The sequence below is a fragment of the Cupressus sempervirens genome, chromosome 3 (genome assembly GCF_028749045.1).
Source record: "Cupressus sempervirens isolate cs-2001-9-10 chromosome 3, ASM2874904v1, whole genome shotgun sequence".
NCBI classification, from domain to species: Eukaryota; Viridiplantae; Streptophyta; class Pinopsida; order Cupressales; family Cupressaceae; genus Cupressus; species Cupressus sempervirens.
In genome coordinates this window covers 1,283,580-1,310,775 of record NC_143120.1, presented here as the reverse complement: position 1 = coordinate 1,310,775, position 27,196 = coordinate 1,283,580, and the positions used below count along the sequence as shown (strand labels likewise).

The 27,196-nt window shown below is 33.9% G+C and overlaps 1 protein-coding gene across 1 annotated transcript in view; it reads right to left on the bottom strand.

Annotated features, from left to right (window-relative positions):
* Positions 1–22,673, bottom strand: part of LOC149564416 (uncharacterized) — a 157,479-nt gene extending 134,806 nt beyond the window's left edge. The window contains exons 1-7 of the mRNA XM_089816180.1: positions 22,425–22,673; positions 22,085–22,343; positions 13,071–13,192; positions 1,114–1,132; positions 761–1,002; positions 544–679; positions 362–422 (exon numbers count right to left, since the gene is read on the bottom strand). Coding sequence (XP_089672306.1) covers positions 362–422; positions 544–679; positions 761–1,002; positions 1,114–1,132; positions 13,071–13,192; positions 22,085–22,343; positions 22,425–22,673 — 1,088 coding nt within the window. The remainder of the gene's footprint in view (positions 1–361; positions 423–543; positions 680–760; positions 1,003–1,113; positions 1,133–13,070; positions 13,193–22,084; positions 22,344–22,424) is intronic.
* Positions 22,674–27,196: the final 4,523 nt, after the last annotated feature.

Here is a 27,196-nt window from a genome sequence, read left to right as displayed (position 1 = left end):
AGTGAGCCAAAGAGGATTGGAATTGCCCTTTTCTATTCTCATTCCCCATTTCCATTCCTATTCTAATTTTCAAATCATCGTAGTAAGCCTCTCTGAGTAATCCATCATAAGAGTAGTCATCATAATCCCTAATCCGGTCTATATTAGTTCTATGATGTTTTCTCATGCTCCTCATCATCATTTCCCCTGCAAAACCAAACATAAGCAAATGTATATAATCAGCTGAGATCTCTTTTCTAATTCCCTGTCGCCATCTATTTACTTCTTGCAAATTGAAAAGAACGAGAAATGAGACCTCATAAATTAAAAATAATAATTGAAAAACCAACAATTTTAAGCATGCCCCTTCTCTAGTACTCACGGTGAAGCATTGCCCTCTGCAAAAGGACTCGAGGTGGCTGCACGATTCTCTTGGGTCATTTCTGTGAAAATCACAGTTAATTCGTGACAATGTTAAGGTATCCAAAGCAAAATATAGGATAAAACATCTGTCGTAAAATAGAAGAAAAATTAGTCTTCATTAAATTGAACATGTTATAATACCAGCAGACTGAGCAGTGCAGACGAGATCGGAAATGAATTTGATTAAACCCAACGTTGATACCGTTCCTGTGATTATAAACCAAATCAAGAAGTCCAACACGCCTAAACTCCTGGGCGCGTCTGCCTGAGGTGGATTCTGCACCAAAGAGATCATTCAAAAACAACCTCGTGTGAAATGCAATTGATCGTGAGAATATGTGAAACACGGACAACTTACATCATAGTATGTGTAGCCAGGTCGTTGAGATATAAAGTGCAAAGCATCTAAACGATACATCAAGATGACTCCCACGCCTCCTCTTTTTAGACCCTGTGAAAGCGCCTTCGCACACTCATCTTCTGTTGTGTATGCTTTCAAGTTCTCAAACCGATAACTTGGGCTGAAATGATGTTTTAGGTAGCCTGTTGCACCATCAGTCGCTATGATTTCATTCACATTCACTTTTTGTACATTAGTAGCTGATCGTTATAATCGACAACACAAGAAGCATTACACTATAATTTGTGATGTAGCTGATCGTTAGAATCGACAACACAAGAAGCCAAACTGAGATGACAATTCGAGCTGACCTGCTTTGGAAACTGAAGTCTACAAAGTAGCATTTTTATATTCAAATTAAACCAACATCTTTCCACTCTCTCTAAATATTAGAGATTATAAATATTAGAGATTAGAAAAAATATTACTTGATAAGGACATGTTGATGGCTCTAGAGCTATAAATAAAAACAAGAAAGAAACTGTTTAAACGTTTGAGAAGAAGGCGAAACAATATAAAAATATTACGATGAATAAATGAATATACAACTGAATTATGAACCTTGTTTCCGAAAACTTCGATGTCATCTATTTCTAAAATATATTTGGTAATGATTCTAAGTATCTTAGCTTCTTTTAACTTTGAATGTATGTTGATTAGGAAATACTTTTTCGAAACCCCCATTTAGGTGGCAATTATTCTTATTTGATTTTTTAATTCACACAAAAGATGAGAGAAAAAATAGATTTCTAAAATACCATATGTGAAAGACCTCCGTTGAGGACAAATTACTTCTTTGCTCACTTCTTTTTCTTTGCTCAAGAAGCCCCGCGACAGATACTGTAAATATATAAATCCCTGCTATTGTAAACCACAATCAAACATCAAATGGCTTCAAGACTGTTATATGGATTAAAATAAGCTCCTAAAGCCTAGTATGCGAGATTCGATAATTATTTGGTAAAAATAAGGATTTGCTAAAGGAATTGTAGAAAGTAATCTGTATTTGAAGGAAGTTGAAAATAGTTTATTAATTGTTGAAGTGTTTGTGGATGAAAAAAACTTTTGGGGAGATCATGAAGCAAGTGAGGTATTTGTTGGTGAAATGAAGAAGGAATTTAAGTTGAGCATAATTGGTGAGATGAAGTATTTCTTGGGATTGCAGACTGTGTTAAATAGTGATGGTATTTTCTTGTCAAATTCTAAGTATATAAAAGATTTGGTGAAAGTATTTGGCTTGAAAATTTATGAATCTATGATGAAGTGCAAGATAAGAGAATTCCCAAAAGAGATGTCCAAACCCTCAGCAAATAACCACACATCAGAAACACAACAACAAGCAACAACAATGCAAGATCTGATACCAAATCACAACTCTTTATTCATGGATATAACTAATTAAATGCAATATGCCCGACTGTAAGGCCTTCCGAGTTAGGACCAAATACAACAACAATTACAAAATAAGTTTTTCAAGATCCAACAAGATCCAACTTACAAACCCAATCCCAGTTATTCCAGATACACAACTAGATAAGAACACCAAGAAGAATCCACACTTGTACCCTTAGCTCCACCAAGTAATCCTCTAGTTCCTAAGCCGCAACCCTAGCTCTTCAAAATTTGCATCTACACTTCATCCCCTTCTCCAAGCTGGAATGAATAACTTCTCCTCCTCTATCAAAAACTCTAAAAGACCCCTTACTTATACCCAACTAAGCCACAAGTCAGCTCAATTCATTACAAACTAAATTAAATCCCTTACATTAAATATACCTATCGAGCCACAAGTCAGCTACGACACTAACTTAAATACCCATAGCCAAATTAAATGCCAAAAGTTAGCTCATAGACAACTGGGTACCAACAAAAACCAAGACCAAACTTGTAAAGAAACTCAGGCGCGGAAACAGCTTCCTACACTAATCTCTTAAGGAAAGTATTGTGTAAATTCTTTTAAAATCCTTAAAATTATAGATTCAATATTATGTAAACAATAATAATCCAGTCAACCATAAATACAAAAAATAGATAGAGAAATAATAACACATGAATCATTGATGCCAAAGTTGTCTTCCCCATGCCTCCCAAACCACGCACAACCACAACATTTGGCGATGTATTTTGTGCTCTATTGATTCCAACCACAAAGTTTTGTGTAAAATTTGAATTAAAATTTTGTGACAAAATTCAAAACATAACGTAATAGGAAAATATAAAAAAGCATGCTTGGCATTCCCACTATCTCACAACCACCATTCATCAATGTCACCCTCGCTCTGTATACTAATCTTGTCATGACCAAAAATATCATATTTTTAAGACATTACTTTTATCTATGATTTATTTACATAAACGTTTGCATAAGTTTTCAAACAAAAAAATATCTGCACAGAGAGCTTTATTCCCCTAAATTCCTATGCAATCAATTATGGTCAACTTCCTAACTGTGTCATGAAAATTTTTCACTCAAGGTGGTACAGTGCAGTAAGATGTTTATGTTTATGTTGACATTTGGAAAAGGTTAATAACTATGATTATTTAACACTTTAGAACTCAACCATGAGATATCAATATAATTTTTCCATGGTTTTCAGCCATTCACCAATATCAATTTAAGCTCACCAGGAGCTAAGCGTCTAACTAAAATGGTTTCCCGTGAGTGACTATGTGGTACCATTTTCGATGGATCAGTAACTCGAGCTAAGCATCTGACCAAAGTGGTTTCATTATGAGCAGAAAACTAAGGTTGCATGGGTATTCATACCCACGTTCTTGGTACTAATACCCACATATCCAAGTATCAGGTACATGTATCCCAAGTACTGATTACATGTATCAGAGCATAATAGCTAAGGACCTTGATTAATTCTAATTTTATTTTTACTTTTTTTTTTTTGCATCAGCTTGCTATTTATCAAGCTTAATTCAATACCTAATCAATTTGAAACTTTGATACTCATTAACAATAAACATTATCACTGTTCAAGTAAGAAGTTTATCATTTGCAATATGTCTTTGCCATATGATTTAGGATCTTCTTGTTCATGTCTAAAGTTTTCCTTCTTTGTTATACATCTAATCATTTATCATACATATATTATTATTACAAACATATAGAAAATCTGAAATTGAAAACAATACATTACATTTGCAAATTTGATCATTGTTCTTGTTTTAAAAAACCATTGTCGTGACTCATAATTTCATATTTTCTATAAATATAAAAGTATAATTTTTAAATAAAGTTTGACATACCTAAGTACCTCCATTCTCATACCCTAATGCAATCCTTTAAGCCTGTTTCTTTGCTGGAATAGGAATAGGAATAGGCATAGGAAATGTATTCTTTGTTTGGTACCCCAAATCGGAATACGGAATAGGCAAACATATTCCCATTTTGCCCCTAAAATGAGTATATGTCCATTCCAAAAAATATTGGAATAGGTCATTCCTATTCTCAATCTGATTTTAAAATAAAATTAAAAAAATTAAAGTTTAATTATTTTTTAATAATTTTTTTTTGTAATTTTCTTCTAACATTTTATTTTTTAAAATATTTTTTTATTATATCTATTTATTTTTAAAAATAAAATAAATTATATTTCTCATTAACTTCAATGAATAAAATAAAAATGAAAATAAATTAATCGTTTTACCATTATTGGAAAAAATTAACCAAAATATAATAAATTAAAACAAAAAAATTTAAGGAAAATATTTTTAACAAAGACATAGCGTCAAGTTCCTGTCGAAAGTTTATATGATCAAAGTATTAAAAAATATTTAAAATGTATGCAATATAATTATGTTATGTTAGTAGAATGTCAATTGATTTCTTTATACTTATGTATGTTTAAAATCAATTTGTAATCTAGAATGTTCAATTTGCTACTTTCAGAAAAGAATTTTATTCTAGCACTAATATGTTTTTATTAGTATTTTATCACTTTTATTAAACGTTATTTTTAATTTTTGTAAATAGGAAATATATAGATATAAAAATATGATATAAATCTTTATTATTATTTTTGTTAAACTAAATTATACTAGTGGTAGCTATAAAGCTTGGATAAAAAAATTAAAGTGAAAAAATAAAACCAAAAGCATGTTGGTATAAATACTTTGTTTGTAAATTAATAAAATATCAATATGTTCTAGAACTATATAGAATTAAAAATTTTAGAATAATAAACAAATATAATTGGACACCAAGATAAGATATTTTAGAAGAAAATGAAGATATTTTTACATTTTCTTGAAATTATTTATTTCATTTCATTATCAACTTATCTATTTTAGTTCATTAACTCATGACTGTAGAGGATGCAACCAAGTCAAATATTAATATATTTTAGAACTATATAGAGTTAAAAGTTTTTGAAAAATAAAAGAATATGATTGGATACATTAATTGAAAAGTAGCATTTCAATAGGTTTTTGGTTTTGTTCAATTTGTTCGTTGGTTTCAAACAAGTCCACAATCAAGTCTTGCTTGTGACATGGTGTGCATGTTTGATTACGATAACTTGATTGATATGTCAATAAATGGTGATTATAGAATTAGATTAGAGGTTGAAAATGTATACAAAATCTTGTAAATTGATTTAACTCAATATTATACAATATGTAAATTTGTAAACTACCAAGACAATGATGAAAAATGGTGTATTATTATTATTAGTATTGTTATTATATTATGATAAGTTATTGATATGATATTGAATTGGATTAGAGGTTAAAATGTATATAGAAAAAAATATGGTTAATTGATATGATTAATATAAACTTAATTAACTAATATGATTTTGTCACTTGTGTCTACAAAATTGTTAATTTTAGTTGAGCTCATAAATTGGCATGTTGTGATGGTTAAGTTGTTGCGTTGTTATCCTTGCCATCAAGGTTCAAATCTCATGGGGATGAGGTCCCTTGTTTGTGGCCTCACTGGTTCATAGCTCCAGGTCAAAGTGTTTACCCCTCTTTAAAAAATTTAAAAAAAAAAAGAGCGAAAATGAGGAAAAGTTTTAGATATTTCTTAGTTCAATTTGGACATTTATTTATGCCTTAGTTTATAACAATTATGCAAACAATGACAATTGTCTTCCACTTTATTTATAAGTGAACCTTGATGCTCTACTTATGTGATAACTAGCTTATATATATATTATATATATATAATAAGCTGAGAGATAAGCCATAATTTTCATCATCCCATAATTTTCATCATGGCATATTTAATTATAATTATATTTAGTCTATTTCTATTTTATTTTTCTGACATGTAAATGAATGTTAAAAAAAAAATTAAATGAAAATTTTTTACATTACAGATTGTTGCCATTGTAGAAAGCCTCTCAACTTTTAAAAATCTTTAATATAACATTAAATATGAAAACCTAAATTTAAATTCAAGAATTTTAACATATAAATTCATATATAACTAACATTTTTTAATTCAGTTTATTTGAAATTAACAAAATTTTGATTTAAAATTGAATACAAAATCATTCTACTAATCATTATTCACTTTTCCAAATTTTGTCAAAAGCCTTTAAAAGATGTAAATCTTTACACTAAACAAAACTTAATTTCTAATTTTTAAAAATAAATCTGTAATGTCCCCATTTTAGCAGTTGACCAAGTGTGTGTGCGTTAGCCTTGTTCTACATGGTCCCGAGGGCTAACGAAGGGTTTAATGGGATCTTGGAGTGTTTTGGCCTAGTCATTTCCAGTTTGGGCCAAAACGAAGTTGATTTACTCAGTTTCAGGCATACTTACTATTTTTAGTAAGTCGGCAGGACACAGTGCAAGTCAATTTTGGTGATTGGATTCGATACTCCTCGGTGAGAGCTTTCCAATGAGCTATCACTCGCATTATTCGGAGTCCGATTGCTAATACATTTTAATGCCTGAAGTTTTATTAAAGTAACGTCTAATTTAATTTTAAAATATTAAAGTGTTACTTTAATATTTATTTTATGGTGATGTGTACCCAAGGGAGACATAAGGGGTATTTTAATATATGTTTTATATTACACATCTTTATCCCACATTGCCCATATGAGTTGAGCGGACCCGTGGGAATAGAATAAAAGGAAGCATTTGTAGCTTCATTAGACAGGTTGAATATGAGAAGAAATTGGTGTGTGAGTTGCAACTTTGTTCTTGGCATTTGAGGACTTCTATCCTCTCTTGTAACATTCTAGACGTCATTCCCTTGGGGTTTGGCCTTTGGAATTCTTTCTTATTGGCTTTATTATCAGGCAGTTTAGTTGCATTTCCGGCTACAGGCAGATTTGATATTTTGCTCATATCTTCTTCACTACTTGTCTGACGCTTATGCCGCTTGGAGGGAATGGTATTATGAAGGTAGTGGACTGATTGGAGGACAAAGTATTGTAGCAGCAAGTTCGTAAGCATGGGCTGGAGTATTATGACAATATTGCTGAAGTAATTAGTGAGTTGATAAATCTGCCATGTATTTGGTTTTATGAATTCTGAAAATAACATTTTATTAGCAGCAGTTCATTTCCACTTTGCATATTATTATAGTTTATTTCTTGTTTATGTTGTATGATACCAATTCCATGCACGAAACACAACAAACAAATAAACGTTTGATTTCCAGAGTTATAAGGGGTTTTAAGAAGTTGAATGCAAACTGTTTGACATAATTCCTTTCAGCAATTTGGTTTAGTTTTTTGGGACATCCAAAGGTGTCCATTACAAAATCATCTTCAATAACTAAATAAACATAGATTAATTTAAATTCCATTTGAACACAAATTCTCTCAAAAAAAATTTATGAATATTGAATTTTATTATAAAAAATCAAAGTTGGTGCAACTTTTGGTAATGATGAGTGCTTTAAAGTTAAATTGGAGCTTTATAAGACTTTTTGTGTCATCCATAATGATTATTATATATCATGATAACATAAAGTGTAGACTTAAAAAGAGATGTCACACTTTATTGCACATGGCTTACATACTTTTCCACTATAGAAAGAGTATTATAAAAGCAAAAGTAAAATTCATAGTTACTTTATTCATCCTTTCTTTTATAAAAACTTTTATAAAATTCATAAACTACAATCAGTTATGGATTAAAGACTTTCTCAATAGATTAACTCTTGAGAAATTTTAAGAATTTGAGCAAGTAAATTAAGAGAAAAAAAAAAGGGCAAAAACAATTTAAAATATCATGCCTACAATACAAAAAAACATTGTATAGAAAACGCAAGGGTTTATAAAGGTACCATAAAATTGCCTGCACTGAAAAAGCCCATTTGTATTCCCTAGGAAAAGATTGTCTCCATCAAGCATGACAAGGCATTCATAATCCACAAGCATCCATGCATAGAGTTTGAATTTGTTCAATGTAAGAGTAAATCACTTGTTGAATCCCTGCGCATAATTGTAAGGATTCTGCCAATGAAGAACTCAAATAGAATGCCCAGATAAAATATGTGGGCTCTATGTTTGTATAACAATTGCGGGTATTCCTAAAAAATGATCTGAAGATAAATGAACAATCCCTGCGGATAATTGTGAGGATTCTGCCAATGAAGAACTCAAACAGAATGCCCAGATAAAATATGTGGGCTCTGTGTTTGTATAACAAATGCGGATATTTCCAAAAAATGATCTGAAGATAAATGAAGAATACATTCCATAACCAATTACAAAACAGAAAACAGACAGAATTGTTAAAATCTTTTGCATCTACAACGTAGAAGAGTGTTTACTAGATTTTTGTCGCAGTTTCACGAACGATAGAAGGAAACACCCTTTAACTTCAACGTTTTCGCCAAAAGTACAATTGCAGGCTACATTTCTCAATGTGAAGAAAACACATAACCATATTACAAAAATTTCAAACTCCAAAATTTTCTATAAAGACATCTAAAAAGCTTTTTAAAACTGTCCAAAACTGCTTAAAATACAGTCTACTTTTTAAGCGTTTTCGCCAAAATTGCAGCTAACTAAGTTAGTTTGACAGTCAAAAGAAAAAAATTACAGCATTATAGACAAATTGGAACTTCAAATATTCAATACTGATGCTTGAAAAGCTCGGCCTGAGAAGCGCGTGAAGCTCAGAATTGCAGAAAATGGATATGAAGTGAGACACAACTAGGAATCAAGATTTTTTAATGGAAAATAAGAAGTTTGAAGGTTTAGAAGACATTAGAAATTGTAGATGGCACTATGGCGCTACAGGGTCATCCCCTCATGCTGAAGACATTTCTTTCTTTTTAATCCAATTCCAGAAGAAAGGCCCATGCTTAGCTCTCAAGCATGCATCAATGTCACAACATGAATAACGTAAATTATTAAATAGTCCAACTCCATATGAAACTACCCACAATAACGAATCTTATGCAAAAGGAAAGCCATCGGAGGAGGAGGTCAAATTTCTATTGCTACCGGTGAAAAAATGCACACAATCTAATGAACCTTTAGCAATTACTGGTTGTAAAAGGCTCAGTGGTAGTACTCGAAATCCCTAGTAGTTTTGCCAATGAAATGATTAACGTCTTTTGAGAAAGTATAAAGAAATGATTAAAAATTGTGACATCTATGTTTTTCGACAGAATCATCTCAAGGAGGTGGATGAAATTCCCATGTAAGAGAACAATTGCTAAGAGCTTGTTAAATCAGTCGGTTATAACCCTATTCCAGCCTCTTTAAACATCGAACAAATGTTTAACAGACTGCTTTTCTCATAGAACAAATCCATCTTCCAATTCTGATGAAATGCAGGGATTTTAGCTCAAACTATAACTAAGAATCTTGATTGGTAACAATGAAAGTTTGAAATTAACTAATGTGACCATCTGTAAACTGCTGGCTATTGTTGCACTCAAGCACACCATGATTTTTCTTGTTTGTTTTGAAGAAATTTTTTTCAGAATAAACATTAAACACAAATGAAACTCTATTCAAAATTTCACCACTATTTTAGAAGTTTTATGTTATGCTTTTTATTTATAAACTCTGTTTCTTGATAATGTTTTTCTAATTTCTGATTATTATGTGTCGGCATTTGGATCAATTTTTGTCTCCTACAAAACAAATTGGTTTGTTCGGTTTGTTGAGTGTCAAACAGTATTGATATCTTTAGGACGGTTGAGGTATTTGATGAAGAACAACTAAATCAAATTAGGTGTAGGAATTACATTGCATGAACATTAAGAGATTGTTTCATGCTCTTTGTAAAATTTACAATGTGTTCATATATGCGGAAGTGCTTCTCTTAATTCATTTCTTTGTTGGAATTCATGACTGCCAGTGGGAGTGAAGATGATACTCCCTAGGAGCACATATGGTCGTAGTTCCTTAATCTCCTAAAATTTTCAAATGCAAAGTATGATGATTTCTGTGAAATTAAAAATGAGAGAGCTTTATCACTACACATGCACATTTCTTTGGAAAAGAGCAAGTATTCTATTTAAGAATCGTGCTTGAAACATGATCAATATGCTATGAAATTCCATGTCAATATCATCATTTGGATCCAAGAATTTATAGAGCTCTCATTTATGTGTGTGCCAAAATGACGAGATAAAATCTGTTTAAAGTGTTGAGCCTTTGGTCATCAAATGCATGCATATCCCCCTCTTTCTAATTTCTGTCATCAGGATTGTGGCTCTTCTATCAAGTATTTTGTAACCATTGCAACATCCTACTTAAAGAACATTCAAACTTTAAAAATATGGAGATGATCTGATAATCGAATAACCTTGTCTGTAGATTCTACAAATATTTTGAGATAATGCACTAAGTAGTTTAAGAGTTCATGTCTTGCATGGTAGTGATTTTAGGCTTGCCTTTATCCAATAATTGTGCCCTCCCGCTATAGGCATTTTTCATTCCAACTAAGTACCCATTTTACTAAAATAGTAATATTCGTAGGGAAGCCCTTGTTTTGAATTTAGGGATCAAATAAATAGCCTTGTACTGTCCAAATGAATTGGTGATAATCATAAAAAATTCTATTTGAAGAGATTATGATAAAACAAAGGAAAACGATTAAGAGATTTTAACAAAATCATTAACTTTACAGAAAAAGCGTGGGGTTTGAAGATTTGGATGTATCCCGTGGGTTGAGAAACTGGAAGATCTGAAATTTTGCGAGCTGTACAAGGATTTGAAGAAAGAGAACAAAGCGAAGGTTTATGAGGTAAGGCATCGAAGGTTTTTGTGCATTTAGAAGAAAACAGAGGCTCGTGGAGATATTTACTGCATCAAGTGCAACTATATAGCCCAAGGGGGGCTGCCTAATGAGCAGCTGGGAGTTGAAGCCGAGCTTCCTTCCTTGGCTTGGGAGAAGAGACCTTTCTGCTCTGTAGGTAACATCGGGTCGGGTATCCATGGAGGAAAGGAAGTTGGGGGGGGCGGGTTAGAGAGTCTTTAAAGTATCATGAATTTATTTGAAATGGACATGATTTTGGTTGACATTCACAACGAGCAGATGTCATTATGTTTAACCGAGTCGCTGCTAACCGAGACCCTGCAGTAGCTCTGGAGCTAGTTTTGGTTTTTCTTTTTGAGTTAATTTTAAGTTCTTTAATTGGATCAATTAATTTTGAGTTCTTTATTCGGATCAATTTTTAGTCTCGTAATGAGATGCCCTGAAATTCGAATGCCTATATGTTGCTTCAAATTTGTAGAGATCTCGCTGCAGTCTCTCATAAGTTATGACTATAAGCAGCTCTGTATTTAAATGACGAGGTAAAACATTTCTGTCGATTATTACAAATAATTGATTCAACAAAACTAGCATGAAATTTTCACGAATTCAAATGAATTCTTAAAAGTTAAATGTGCAGGAATCAGCAGTTGTTGGCATTAGAGCTGGATTGTAAGCTTGAATTTTGTGTTTGCGTTATTTGGATGCAATTGCCTCAAATTTGTTTCAGATAATTTAGGTGGGATCTTGGGGTCGCTTTTAATGAGTTGAACCTATAAATGGTTTTTGATATAATAGACGACACATTTTGCTGTTCTCAAACACTTCTGTTGATTATTTAAAAACTAGTGATTGGCAAAATTTCCATGATATTTTACATGAGCTATCGAGCAGTCAGTTTCAACTGAGTCCCAATTTTCCTACTGGAAACAAGGGACGAATGCAATGAAAAACAATTAGACTCGGAAATGCTTTCTAAGAAAGACTGATCAGAATGTTACATAGTAATAAGTAGTACCGGTCATGCAATGCATGATCATAATCAGGCTTCTTTGTTTTTTCTTGTAGAATAAGTTATTTGTAAGAGTCTTGCAGTGAGCAGTCATGATTCAAAGCTATAAATGGCGTTGCATTTGGCAAGGTGAGACATTTTAATTTCTGCAAGCAGTCTTGTTGATCAAAGATGATTGATATTGAATGAATTTATATTAAATTTGCTATTAGCAGTGATCCTTAGTAGACGTTTCTGGAAAAAATCATATTTGAGAATTAGTGTCCAATGTCATGGATCTGACCAATGGATCCTTCTTCAGGGATAGAGCAGATCATATCAAATCATTCCCCTGCAGTGGTAACAGACTTGAGAGATTCATAAATCAGCTACTTGAGTTAAGTTTAGGAAATTTTCTCCTCTCATAATAATTTTCGCTTTAAAGCTTGGGCAGTGCACAATTGTTTGTTTAAGCTATGGGATAGACTGCTAAATATTCAATGTATAAAAACATTGACGGCCAAACTTCTTGTTTAAATAAGTTCAAATTGTAAGCTGTCTTGACAAAGAAAGATGAGTTATTTTGATATCTGCAAGCATTTTTATGTATCATGGACCATATAACTAAAAAATAAAAATAAAATATAAGCCACTTTGACTGGAGCAAAATATGAGAATACGTTTATATATGAATCGGAATAAATTACAACAATGAATACATTTATATATGAATTGGAACAAATTACAACAATATACACCTGTATCTGTCCTAAATGGACGAATTATTTCCTAGAAGGCTAAAACAATGAATTAACCATCAAAAGTTAAAGGCCCCCTTCAAAATCAACAAAGAACCAGACTCACAAGGGAAAAATATATGCAGGAAAATGAGAACAAAAGTGCCTTAAAAATCAACAAACAATCAGATCTGCCAAGGCAAAATAAAAAATTGTCTTGCAAATCAACAAACAACCAGATCTGCAGGGACGAAATACAAGCAAGGCAAAACATAATCGCATCATTGAGAAGCCAAATGCCTCAGTAGAAAGATCAGGCCAAGAAAGCAAGGAAAAATCCGAAAACGAGAGCTGCTATAGAGGGAATCACTGCCATTGAAGCGGAGCCTACAACCATAGATGGACTAGGAGCTACCGCCGCCCCCTCCATAGCATTCACTGTGCATGCTATCACTATTACTGCCGAAACTGCAATGCAATAGATCTGTGAAAAATCAACTATTGCAGTCACTGATTATTAATCTCCTATCATAAATGATTATTAAACTAGTGAAAATAAATTCCCAACTAATATCGAAAAATAACACAACTGCAACTTCACTTATAAAATACGGAAAGAAATGCGCAACACGACGAATACAATATTTTCTGACAAATTGTCCCTGGAAAAACCCCTAAGGGAAAACCAGTTCTACAGATGAGGAATTATATTAAGCTTCAGCAAATCAAGAGATACAAAATTCCTTGCCTCTCACTGGCAGAACTCCGACAACCTCCTAATTTCTCCCGCTGATATTCCCCGTTGCTATCCCCATGCTAACACTACGCCCTTGCTAACACTGTAAGACAATTTGCTATCACTGCAAAATGCTTCTCCAAAACTTGTCTATTCAAATGACCCAATGACCCCTTTTTATACTACCCTATTGGAAAAACCAACGACCGAGATTAAATCAAACCAACGGCTGAGGTTAAGACAACTCGACAGCCAATAATAGAATTGGTTGCAAGATGTACAAAAGGGAATCACTAAAATTAGTAAATAATTATCCTTGCAATAACCATTTACTAATTCTCGGCAAGTGGACAAACAGCGGTCCAAACTACCCATAACTAATGCTGCTATACATAGATAAGGATGAACAGCTGTCCAAGCTACCCATAAATAATACTGCTAGTTTCGGGTTAGAAATAACAACTGTCCAACTAACAATAATTAACACTCCCTCTTAGCGAGGAAGTTGTTCTACAGGTCACCTAACTTATCTCTGAAGAAGATAAATTTTGCCTTCCCCAATGCTTTAGTCAGAATGTCTGCTACCTGCTCCTCTGTAGGTATGTACTATAGCTGAACAACTCCTCGTTGTACACAATCCCTGATGAAGTGATATCTGATATCTATATGTTTAGACCTATCATGAAACACTGGATTCTCAGACAACTTGATGCAACTCTGATTTTCACAATGTATCACAGTAGTCTCAACCTTCTGATCAAACAAGGCTACTAACAACTTCTGAAGCCATATAGCTTCACATGTCGCCATGCTAGCTGCTATGTGTTCTGCTTCTGTTGAACTTAGAGCCATAGACTTCTACTTCCTGCTGAACCAAGATACAACTCCTGATCCCAAGCTGAAACAACACCCTGAAGTGCTTCTTTTGTCTATTGTACTTCCTGCCCAATCTGCGTCAATATAGCCTATCAACCTGATACCTTCACCTCGAACATATCTAATCCCATACTCGACTATACCACACAAGTAACGTAGCACATGCTTAGCCACTATCCAATGCATTCTCTTTGGTTCAACCATGAACTGACTAAGAGAGTGTACTGCAAATGCTATATCTGGTCTAGTGTTGACCAAATACATAAGCGAACCAATCAACTGTCTATATAAAGTGGGATCTACAACTTTCTCCTTAGTTGTATCTACCTTCCTCCAATTCGTGATCATGGGTGTAGACATGGCTTTGCAATCCTCCATCCCAAATTTCTTCAAGATTTCAATGCAATATTTTTCTTGACCAAGGAAAATCTCCCCATTTGTCTGCCACACTTCCATGCCTAGAAAGTAGTGCATAAGTCCTAAATCCTTCATCTCAAACTCTTCTGCAAGGTTCCTCTTGCAATCCACTATGAGCCCTAGTGAACCTGTAAGAAATAGGTCATCCACATAAAGAACAAGAATGAGAATCTCACCCCCAACCATCAAGTAGTAGAGGTTAGCATCTGCTTCACTCTTCACAAAGCCTATTTTCTACAAGTATGTATCAATGCGCTCATACCACGCTCTAGGAGCCTGCTTGAGTCCGTACAATGCTTTCTTCAATCTGCACACGTGGGTCTCTTTGTTGTGTGCTACAAAGCCTTCTGGTTGTTCTATGTATACCTCCTCCTTCAAGTCACCATTAAGGAATGCTGTCTTGACATCCATTTGATGGATTTGCCATCCCATCTATGATGCAAGTGAGATTACAGCTCGTATAGAAGTATACCTGGCAACAGGAGCAAATGTCTCCTCATAGTCTATTCCCTCCTTCTAAGAGAACCCCTTTTCCATGAACCTCGCCTTGTATTTCTCGATGCTACTGTCTGCACCATGCTTTATCATATAGATCCAGCGTGATCCAACTACAGCCCTATCTGTTGGTCTAGGTACTACCTCCCACACATCATTCTGCATTATTGAAGAATATTCCTCAACCATAGCATCTCGCCATACTTGATGTTCTGTAGCTTCCTAATAGCTATAAGGCTCACTATCTACCAACTGACTAACTAATGCCACATAGTCATTGAACTTGGCTGGTTGTCTTCGTTGTCTAGTACTCTTCCTAGGAGCTCCCACAAACTCTTGAGTATCCCTTTGTGTATCTAGAACCACATGGTTCCCGCTGCCAACTGTAGAGGATGAAATGTCAACCTCTAAGTCTTCTAGATGCATTTCCTGTTGCACCTGTTGCTCCATACTCTATGAATCTTCACTAACTGAGTCTACACTCGTACTGGTAACTGTACTTGAGCTTTGTTGCTCTTGATTTGGTCTTGGAGCTTCTATTGGCTGCTCACTCTGATCATCTGCTGGCAAATCTCTGGTTCTCCTGAATGCCTTGTCCTCCATGAACTTGACATCTCATCTGACAATAATTCTTTTAGTCCCCAGAATGAAAATCCTGTATGCCTTTGAGGTCTCACTGTACCCAAAAAAGTACCCCCTCTCTGCAGTCTGATCTAACTTTGTACGTGTATCTCTAGGAATATGGCAATATGCCAAACTCTCAAATATCCTGAAGTGACTAACATCTAGCTTCTTCCCTGTGAAAGCCTCTTCTGGTGTCATCTTCCCTAGCACCTGTATATGAGCAATGTTAGTATGCTAATAGAAACTAAATTTAAATAAAGCTTCTACAAACTAAACAAAATTCATAAACTTCAAGATAGACTAAGATGAGCTCTCAATTGAGAATATGAGCCATTAATGGGCTCTCTCAATGAGAAGCTCTCTTGTTGAGTAGCTTTATCTAAATGGATAGGATATATGCTCAATATGCTTCCAAAGGCTTCAATGGATGATTATGGATTTTTGGTGTGGATAGATGGCTTTAGTATGGATTTGGCTCTCAAAATAGCATTATAACTTTACTTCATGGATTGTGTTATTTTGCAAAGGGGAAGGATCCAATTTATAGGCAAGAGGCTTGAGAGATTGAGGGCTAAGATGCAAGGATGGGAAAAATCTTATGGAAGGCTTAGATTGCATGAGAGGAGAGCACATGGATTGTGCTTCCTTATAGCCAATCAAGGAGTGACACATGTCACATGGTGAGAGGATGGAGGAAAGGGCAAGGATGAGTCAACAAAGGAGGCTCAAGAGATAAAATCTTCATAAAGACCCTCATAATGACTTGTAAGAGAAATAAAAGGGCTTGTAAGAGTCATTTATGACCTAGTGGACTTCATAAAGTTTTATGGTTGAGATATTTTGAGGGTGATGAGAGCAAATTCGACTTGGACTTGATTAAGAAGGTTTTAAGCTTGTTTAGGCTTGTGCAAATGATTAGAGGATGGATTAGGATGGTTTAGGATTAGCTTAGGGATAGGCAAGTGGATGACATTTAATGAGGGTGGGTGAAGGAGGAGATATTTGTTAACTTTGGCTTGGGTTAGTAAGTTTTAACCCATGTTTAGGGAATGTGACAAGGTTAGGAGGGGATTAGGATTAGGTTTAAAGACATCTTCTATAAGAGTCTAGATTTTGGATGAGGATAAAGACTTTCTAGAATAGTCTAGAATTTCCTAGGATGAGGATGAAGACTTTCTAGAAGAGTCTAGAACTTCTTAGGATGAGGATAAATTAGATTTTTAGGAAATAAATAAAGTTTTATTTATTTCAAGGGTTTGGGTTGAGGAGATATTTATTAAAACTTTTTTAATAAACATGAGGATTAATATTTAATCTTAATTAAATATTTTGAGTTGGGATTAGGGGTAGGAAATGATGGGATTAGCCTTTAATTGAAATTAAAGAAGGATTAGAAGATTTTGGAAGAGGTTATTGGTCACAAGGAAATTGGCCAAGTTTTGGGCAAAAAATAAATTTTTTATTTATTTTAGGATTTTTGGTCAATTTATTAATTAAATAATTAATAAATAAGGAAATAATGTTTAAATAAGATTTAAACATTTTTGGGAGGGATTCCTTAATTAAATATTTTTAATTAAGATAAAGGGATTTAATGGCATGAAAATTAATTAATTAATTAAATAATTAATTAATTAATAAATGATGATGTCATCAGGACTTTTTCAGAAAATAAAAATACTTTATTTTCTAAAGGATTTTTAGGTGTCTATAGCACCTTGTGTGGAACTCTATTCTGAATGTAGACTATTGTATTACACGCCTCTGCCCATAAGTAACAGGGCATGTCCTGGTCATGTAGCATAGCTTTCGTTGCCTCTAATATAGAATGGTTCTTCCTCTCAGCAACTCCATTCTGCTGTGGATTGTAAGGAACAGTCCATTCTCTCTTGATTCCTTCTCTGGTGCAGAACTCCTAGAAGACATTTCCTTTGTACTCGCGTCCATTGTCTGACCGAAGAACCTTTATCTTATTTCCTATCGAGTTCTCCACAAGAGCCTTGAACTCTTGGAATCGACTGAAAACCTCATCCTTAGTCTTCAAGAAGTATATCCAAGTCTTTCTAGAGAAGTCATCAATAAAAGTAACATAGTACTCATATCCTCTGAGAGATTTCGTTGACATCGGTCCACAAACATCTGAATGTACTAGATCAAGAACACCCTTAGATCTGGTGTCACTCCTTGGAAAAGATGCTTTCGCAAACTTCCCCAACACACATCCCTTACATACATCGTCATGCTCTGTGCTCACCTCTGGAACACCTGTCACTATCTCACGAAGCAATCTAAGTGCTCCATGATGAATATGGCCTATCCTCCTATGCCATAGCTCTCCAAGATCTCTAGGATTACTGTTGCTCATAAGTGCCTTAGGAGTATCAAACTGCAATCTATAAAGGCGACCACTCCTAACTCTAATAGTTATGGGTGATTTTCAATCCTTGTGCTTAATCAACACATGTGTCCCTCTAAAGAGTACATTATACCCCCTATCCTGAAGAATAGATACATAAATCAAATTCATACCTAAGCCTAGCACATATAACACATCATGAAGTGGAATTATCTTTCCATTCTCCCTCTGAAACTGAACAGTCCCTTTCCCAATAGGGTTGAGTTTGGACAAATTTCCCATAGAAATCTGGATGTTGGTGTCCTCCTCCTTGTGATTGGAGAAGTACTCTCTAACTCCTATCATATGAAATGATGCCCCGCTATCTATATACCAAACACACTGTGATGTTGAGCTAACCATACAAGCTATGAGTGCAAACTTATCTTCCATTCTACTGGAGAGTTCTTCCGCACTTGCTGAAGCTGCCACCTACTTCTTACCCTTCTTCCTCTCTGGGCAATCACTGACATAGTAGCCAAACTCATGACATCCAAAGCACTTGACCTTAGAAAGGTCCTTCTTCTTCTTTTCACTTTGTGAATTTGATCCTTTGCTAGATCCCTTCTTTGCTTTCCCTTTACCCGCTAGGGCAATGTTCTCTTGTTCCACCTCATTTTTCTGACTCTTGTTGGCCTCATTGACAAGACTTAGTCTAAACTCCTCCTGAGTGAAATCAGTCCATAATCGATCTCAACTCAGTAAAGTATCTCGTCCATTGACAACTTGAACAAAGACACTCCATTGTTTAGTAAACCCATTTAGGGTTATTCTCACTAGCTTGTCATCACTAGGGCTATCTCCAATAGCTGCTAACTCATCCTTGACAAGTCTGAGCCTGGTGAGGTAACTTGTGATGTCTTCTCCCTGATTCATCCAGGTATTCTTTAGCTTCTCTCTGAGAATCAACTTCCTGTTGGTGGTAGCATTCAGGTACAGATTCAGAATGGCGTCCCACATCTTCTTCGCTATATCTAGCTCCGAGATATGTGGAACAATATGATCCTTGACACCATCAAAGATTATCCTCCTCGCCTTGGCATCGTCCTTCCTATATGTTGCAAGCTATGTTGCATCCATTGGTACAGGTGCAACACTGGTAGCATAATCCTTGATACCATTCTCTTCCAACAATAAATAAATTTTGGCCTTCCAGACACCAAAATTTGAGGCACCATCCAATCTATCCTGATCTCTCAAACCAACTGAAGCTATCTCAAGGGTTTAAAGCAATAATAAATCTAAAGAGATCAAAATTTCTTTCCTAGGGCAAAACTCTTCTACCCTTAACAATGCTCTAATACCATGTGAAAAATCAACTATTGCAGTCACTGATTATTAATCTCCTATCATAAACAATTATTAAACTGCTGAAAATAAATTCCCAACTAATATCAAAAAATAACACAACTGCAACTTCACTTATAAAATACGGAAAGAAATGCGCAACACGATGAACACAATATTTTCTAACAAATTGTCCCTGGAAAAACCCCTAAGGGAAAACTAGTTCTACAGATAAGGAATTATATTAAACTTTAGCAAATCAAGAGATACAAAATTTCTTGCCTCTCACTGGCAGAACTTCGACAACCTCCTAATTTCTCCCGCTGATATTCCCCACTGCTATCCCCACGCTAACACTACGCCCAAGTTGCTAACACTGCAAGAGAATTTGCTATCACTGCAAAATGCTTCTCCAAAACTTGTCTATTCAAATGACCTAATGACCCCTTTTTATAGTACCCTATTGGAAAAACCAACGACCGAGATTAAATCAAACCAACGACTGAGATTAAGACAACTCGACAGCCAATAATAGAATTGGTTGCAAGGTGTCCAAAAGGGAATCACTAAAATTAGTAAATAATTATTCTTGCAATAACCATTTACTAATTCTCAGCAAGTGGACAAACAGCGGTCCAAACTACCCATAACTAATGCTACTATACATAGATAAGGATGAACAGTTGTCCAAGCTACCCATAAATACTACTGCTATTTTCGGGTCAGAAATAATAGTTGTCCAACTAACAATAATTAAGAAGATCTTCTTTGCTCCTGTCATTCCAAGATGAGGGGGTTTGAAATGCAGAAACCCTAACAAAACAGAGGAAATTCCAAAGGAAATGAATCAAAGCTTGTGAAGAACTAGGGTTTTTAGGAGTATCTAAACCTAGAGCACTAAACCTGCACCAAAATGGATTCAAACACACATTTCGTCCTACCAGAACTCCAAATTGAGGAACAGAAAAACTTACCACAAAATCAAACCTCCCCCACCGAATTTCATCGCTATGGGAGTATCTCGATGCAAGCTTTTCAGCTTTTCCGCATACTCTGAAAACCTTCAGGTTAAGCTTTGTCTAACATGCTCCGAAAAGAAACTAGCACAAAATGAAATTTTGGAAGGTTTAAATTTTTCTAAACTAGTTAGATTTTTCTAGAATAAACTCAGATTTTTTTCCAGAACTTACTATTGTGAAGAAGGAAAAAGCCTAAAATTGAGGGGAGAAAGATAAGATATGACAGAATATGACAAAATATGTTTACATATTGTCACACAAATTTATTTGATTTTATTGAGTTGTCTTATCATATTAATGGTAGTTGTAAAGTTTGGAAAATAATAATAATAATAATAAGTAGAAAATTAAAAGCCAACTCATGACTATAACCAATAAGATTGGAAATAAATATTTTTTATTCAAATTCATAAAGATCAAAATATATGAGAACTATATAAAATAGTAAGCTTTTTTAAAATAGAAGATGTTGATTGGACAAATTAGTTGAGAAGTAGCGTTTTACTGAATGCTATTTCTGTCTATGGCAAGAACTAAAAATACAAAATTTAACCTTATTCCTATTTCATTTTTTGTACAACCAAACAATGGATTAACATATTCCCATTGAATTCCAAGTGAACCAAACAGAATTGGAATTGCCCTTTCCTATTCCCTTTCCCCATTTCCATTCTTATTCTAATTTTGTTTTCTCATAGTCTTCATCATCATATGCGCTCTCCTCATCATCATTTCCCCTTGCAAAACCAAACACAACCAAATGTATATAATCAGCTGAAATCTCTTTTCTAATTCCCTATCGACATCTATTTATTTCTTGCAAATTGAAAAGAACGAGAAATGAGACCTCATAATTAAAAATAATAATTGAACAACTAACAACTTTAAGCATTCCCCTTCTCTAGTACTCACCGTGAAGCATTGCCCTCTGTAGGAGTCGAGGTGGCTGCACGTTTCTCTGGCTTCTTTTCTTGTGAAATCACAGTTAATTCGTGACAATGTTATGGTATCTAAAGAAAAATATAATAAAAAATCTGTTGTAAAATAGAAGAAAAATTAGTCTTCATTAAATTGAACATGTTATTTCTCTTGTAGCTCCAACAAAAAATTGTATTGCACTCTATAAGAATACGGTGAAGTGGAAAATCCACTTCGTCTGCACTTGCGTCTTATAAGATGATCACCAAGGCTCTGCTTCAACTGTAATGCAGCAGAGCAAAGTTGGAATAATCTATGACGGTAACAAAGATTTATAGACAGTGACGAATATTTCGGTTGACAATGACAGGCAATCAATCCTGAACAACTTTCTAAGCATAATGCAGTAAGATGTTTATTTGATGTTTAAGTTTGTAAAAGGTTAATAACTACAGATTTTTGTGTTCATGTTCAAGTTTGGAAAAGGTTAATAACTATGACTCTTTAACCCTTTAGTTTGGAACTCAGCCATGCGACATCAATATAATTTTTTCATGTTTGTCAGCCATTCATCAATATCAATTTAGGCTCACCAGTAGCCGGAGCTCTACGTCTGGGGTAACCACATGGCACGGCAGCATGCAACTGTACCATTTTCGACGTACCAGTAACCAGGGAGCATCCATGTGAGTCACCGTCCCGTAACATTTCTGTCGGGCGATGCATCTTACTGTAGAGGAGATCGAAAATGAATTTGATTAAACCCACCGTTGATACCGTTCTTATGATTATAAACCACAGCAAGAAATCCAACACGCCTAAGCACCTGGGCGTGTCTGCCTCAGGTGGAATCTGCACCAAAGAGATCATTCAAAAACAAGCTCATGTGAAATGCAATTGATTGTGAGAATATGTGAAACACGGACAACTTACATCATAGTATGTGTAGCCAGGTCGTCGAGTTATAAATTGCACAGCATCTGAACGATCCATCAAGATGACTCCCACACCTCCTCTGTTTGGACCCTGTGAAAGCACCTGCGCACACTCCTCTTCTGTTGTGTATGCTTTCAAGTTCTCAAACCGATCTTGATAACCTAGGCTGAAATTATCTTTTAGGTAGCCTACTGCACCATCTCTTGCTAAGACTTCATTCACATTCACTTTTTGTACATTTAGCATTACAATATAATTTGTGATGTGTGTTGAATTCATGATTGTGTTTGTCATTGATGTCAACATGCTAATGATTTTGTGAAGATTGACAAAGAAATAAACAAAGATTGAGATCGTGATGTTCAAGGATTGAGGATGAGGATATGCGTAGTTGAGGACATATTTTACAGAGTGTCATGATCATGTTGTTAAGTGTACATGAACAAATATGAAGACAGTTGACAATTATTTGAGATTTATTGAAGACAATATACTAGTAGAGTTCCTAAGAACTAGTTTTTGGTAATTGGATTATATCTTTTAACATAGATAAAATCTAGTTAAATGCATTTGTACAAAGGAAGAATATGTTGGAAACTATAATTGGAACAATTGTTGTATTTTCATTGATGTCAAACCTATTGGTGAGATAGTTTTTATTTGATCCAAGTGTCATATCTATTTTATTGATGAAGAGGAAATTTGAGAAGTTGTTCATTAAAAAAGTATCTAGAGGAAAAGTTGAGTTATGAAGAGTAAACTACAAATAGACACTTGATTAGTTCGACTTTGACAAGATAAATTAATTTTTTAAATCATGTTACAAGTGGAGAAGACAGTGACATGAAAGCCTTGAAGATGTGATCAAAGACATATCAAATGCATAGGCTTGATTGAGTAATAGAGCAGACAATTACAGAACTTGAAGTATATACCAAGTGATGGTAGTGTTGACTAGGCACCAAAACAAGCCGAACAAAATTGGTGTTGATCGAGCATCAGTAGTGACCGAGTGACAACTTATGTGCCAAACAATAGCGACCGAGTAACCTAGTAATGATTGATTGTCAAAACACAATGTTTCAAATAAGTGGTTGACTAAGAAAAACTTGAAGAATGCACTGATCCTAAGAGAGAATTATTTATGTGAAATATTCTTGCTAGGGGAGTACTTTTGTCAGCCCTTCCTAAAAATGAGTACAGTGAAGTAAAACATTTTAATTTGAAACATGAAATTTGGAAATCTTTGGGATCTACTTATGAAGGTGATAAACATACTAAGAAGGTTAGATTACAGAATTGGATATGTTTATTTCAAGAAGCTAAAATGATGGAAGATGAATATGTAAGAAGTTATTTTGGTAGAATATCATATATTGTTGTAGGAATTAATTTTTGTGATGGATCAAAAGATGAAGATGAAATTATTTGGAAGATCGTGAAAGTTTTGACACCTACATATAAGTAGATAGTGAGGATGATTGAACAAGTTATAGCTTGCACATAAAAGTTCGCAAGAGATACTCTTCTTGGAAGATTAGAATCAATTGAGATAATTTTGAGACAAAGTGAAGATTTAACTAGAGTTGAGACTACTTTCAGTGCATTCAGTGTTTGACCTACATTGAGAAGAGTGCAAGTACTAGTGAAGATTATGCTAGTAGTAGAAAAGGAAGATTTGAAGAAGACAAGGAGATTAAAGAAGGAATAGCCCTTCTTGTGAGAAAAGAAGTTGAAAGTAAGAAAATTTTAAATGTTGGACTTGTAATGAATATGGTCATTATGCTAGTTCCCTAGGAGAGTAGAGAAGTATAAGAGAAATTTTAAGCCTAGGAAACCTAGAGAATGTCTTTATGCAAATGATAAAGATCTGAAACCAATGAGTGAACCTAGAGTTGAATTCAAAGTTGAAATAGTGGCACTTATAAGAATCTTATAAAGAATCATCCTGATAATTAGATTATTGGTAGAAAGGACAAAGAAGTGATGACAAGAAACAAGGTACAAAGAGAGGAAATATGTTTGATTTTAGAAGTAGAACCTAAAAGTGTAGATGAAGCTAGTAAAGATGATTTTTGGATTAGAGCTATTAGAGTTTAATTAGATCAGATTGAAAAGAATGATACAGGGGAATTGGTTCCTAGACCTAAGGACAAAAATGTTATTGGAACTAAGTGGGTTTTCATAAATAAGATGAATGAATAAGGTGAGGTTGTGAGAATCAAAGAAAGATTGGTATGTAAAGGTTATTCGTAGCAAGAAGGTATATATTACAAGGAAACATTTTCACCAATTGCTAGAATAGAAGCAGTTAGAATATTTTTGTCTTATGCGGATAACAAGAAATTCAAAGTATATAAGATGGATCTCAAATCAATATTTCTGAATAGAGAACTTGAAGAAAAAGTCTACATTGAGCATCTTAAAGGTTTTCCTTTGACAAAAGAAGGATAAATGGTTTGTAAATTGAAGAAAGTGTTATATGGATTAAAATAAGCCCCTAGAGCCTAGTATGCGAGATTTGATACTTATTTGGAAAAATAAGGATTTGCTAAAGGTATTGTAGAAAGTAATATGTATTTGAAGGAAGTTGAAAATAGTTTATTAATTGTTGAGTGTTTTTTGATGAAATAATCTTTTGGGGAGATGATGAAGCAAGTGAGGAATTTGTTGGTGAAATGAAGAAGGAATTTAAGATGAGCATAATTGGTGTGATGAAGTAGTTCTTAGGATTGCAGATTGTGCTGAATAGTGATGGTATTTTCTTGTCAAATTATACATATATAAAATATTTGGTGAAAATATTTGGTTTGAAAAATTGTGAATCTATGACGTAGTCCAAGGCAAGAGAATCCCCAAAGGAGATGTCTAGACCCCTAGCAAATAACCATACATCAAAAACACAACAACAAGAAACAACAATGCAAGATTTGATACCAAATCACAACTCTTTATTCATAGATATAACTGATTACATGCAATATACCCAGGTGTAAGGCCTTCTAAGTTAGGGCCAAATACAATAGCAATTACAAAATCAATTTTGCAAGATCCAACAAGATCCAACTTACAAACCCAATCCTAGCTAGTCTAGTTACACAACTAGATAAGAACACTAAGAAGAATTCACACTTGTACCCTCAAGTCCACCGAGCAATCCTCTGGTTCCTAAGCCGCAGCCCTAGCTCTTCAAAATTCACATCTACACTTCATCCCCTTCTCCAAGCTAGAATAAATAGCATCTCCTCCTCTATCAAAAACTCTAAAAGACCCCTTACTTATACCCAACTTTTATAGATAAGGGTATAAGTTTAAAGATAACTTTTTAAGTTGTTGAAAAATGTTGGAAATTAGGGGCTTAGTTCCCACCACAAAATGACATGGAAATAAACTTATTTCCCTTTGATCTCAGATTATGTTATAGATAACATATGTATCTAGAAAAATCAAAAATAAAAATTGGCTTTAGACCTATATTTTCTCTTTTATAACCATTCAAATTTCAACTTATTCAACAATCTCCCAAATGCTCCAACAATGCTAGGATACTTTCCCAAAGGAATAATATCAACATTCATGCTAACAACATGAGCTGGCAAGGATGGAGAAACATAACAGTCTCAAAGCAAATATATTCTTAAGAAATGATCTTTTAGTGAGAGAATTACCATGAAGGAATGCGTGCAAGTCGTCCACTTGATATTGAGCCGAAGAAAACAATATTTTCATCTTTATGCTCCTAGTAATAAGGTCTTAAAGAGAACACATATTAGGATGCAATATCTTTCTAAGTGCATTAGCTTCACCCTCACAATCTCTTTGATTATTGGCAATCCTCTCCCTGAGTGTCTTCATTGCCAATTGTTCCCATCCTCCAAAGTAGCCTTTTATATTGTTTGATATGTACTCTTTCCTATTACTTTATGTAGTTTCACAAAGTAGATAATCTACTATCAAAACTAGAGGGCCATCAAATTGTACAAATTTTCCTCTCATCTCTCCTTCCACCCCAATATATAGGATAACAATGCTCTTCTGTCCACTAGATCTTGTAGTAGGGTGTGAAAATTTTAGGCAAAAAAATAGAGGAGCAGAGGGAGGTAGATGATCAATATCAACTTTTATTAATGTTGCTTGTATTAATACTTATGGACAACTTTTTAAAATCAACTTTTTCCTCTTAAAAAAATAGGTTGACATGTTTTATCTTAATGTTGCTTAGTTTTCTTTCCTTGCACAAGGTAGACTCGAGTTCTATAGAGCCCTTGTTATTATTATGTGTTAAACAAATTATTTTATTTAAAACATAATATAAAATAAGAAATAAAAATAGATAAATCTTTCTTGTGATTACAATTTGAAGGCTGTCACAATTGAAGACAATTGAAATTAAAATTTAATTTAAATAAAATAAAATGAGAGTAAAATTAAAATAGTCAAAATTAAAAGAAAAATTATAGATTCTACAAGAGGACTCTCTCCTCTAGAATTTCATATAATTTTAAATTATTTTGATATGATTTAATATTTTTTCTTTCTCAAAATTGGTATCTTCTTGAGTGTTAAAATGCACACTTGTAGAATTTTTTAATTACAATACATTATATATATAATTAAAACACTATAAACTTTATATGAGAATATTCATGACTTTGAGCTCTATAAAATGGTGTTTATATGTTATTAAAAAAATATAATAATATAATAGTAAGAGTTATTAAAATGTCAATTTTTTAAAATAACTTTATTTTTTTAGTAATTGAATACTA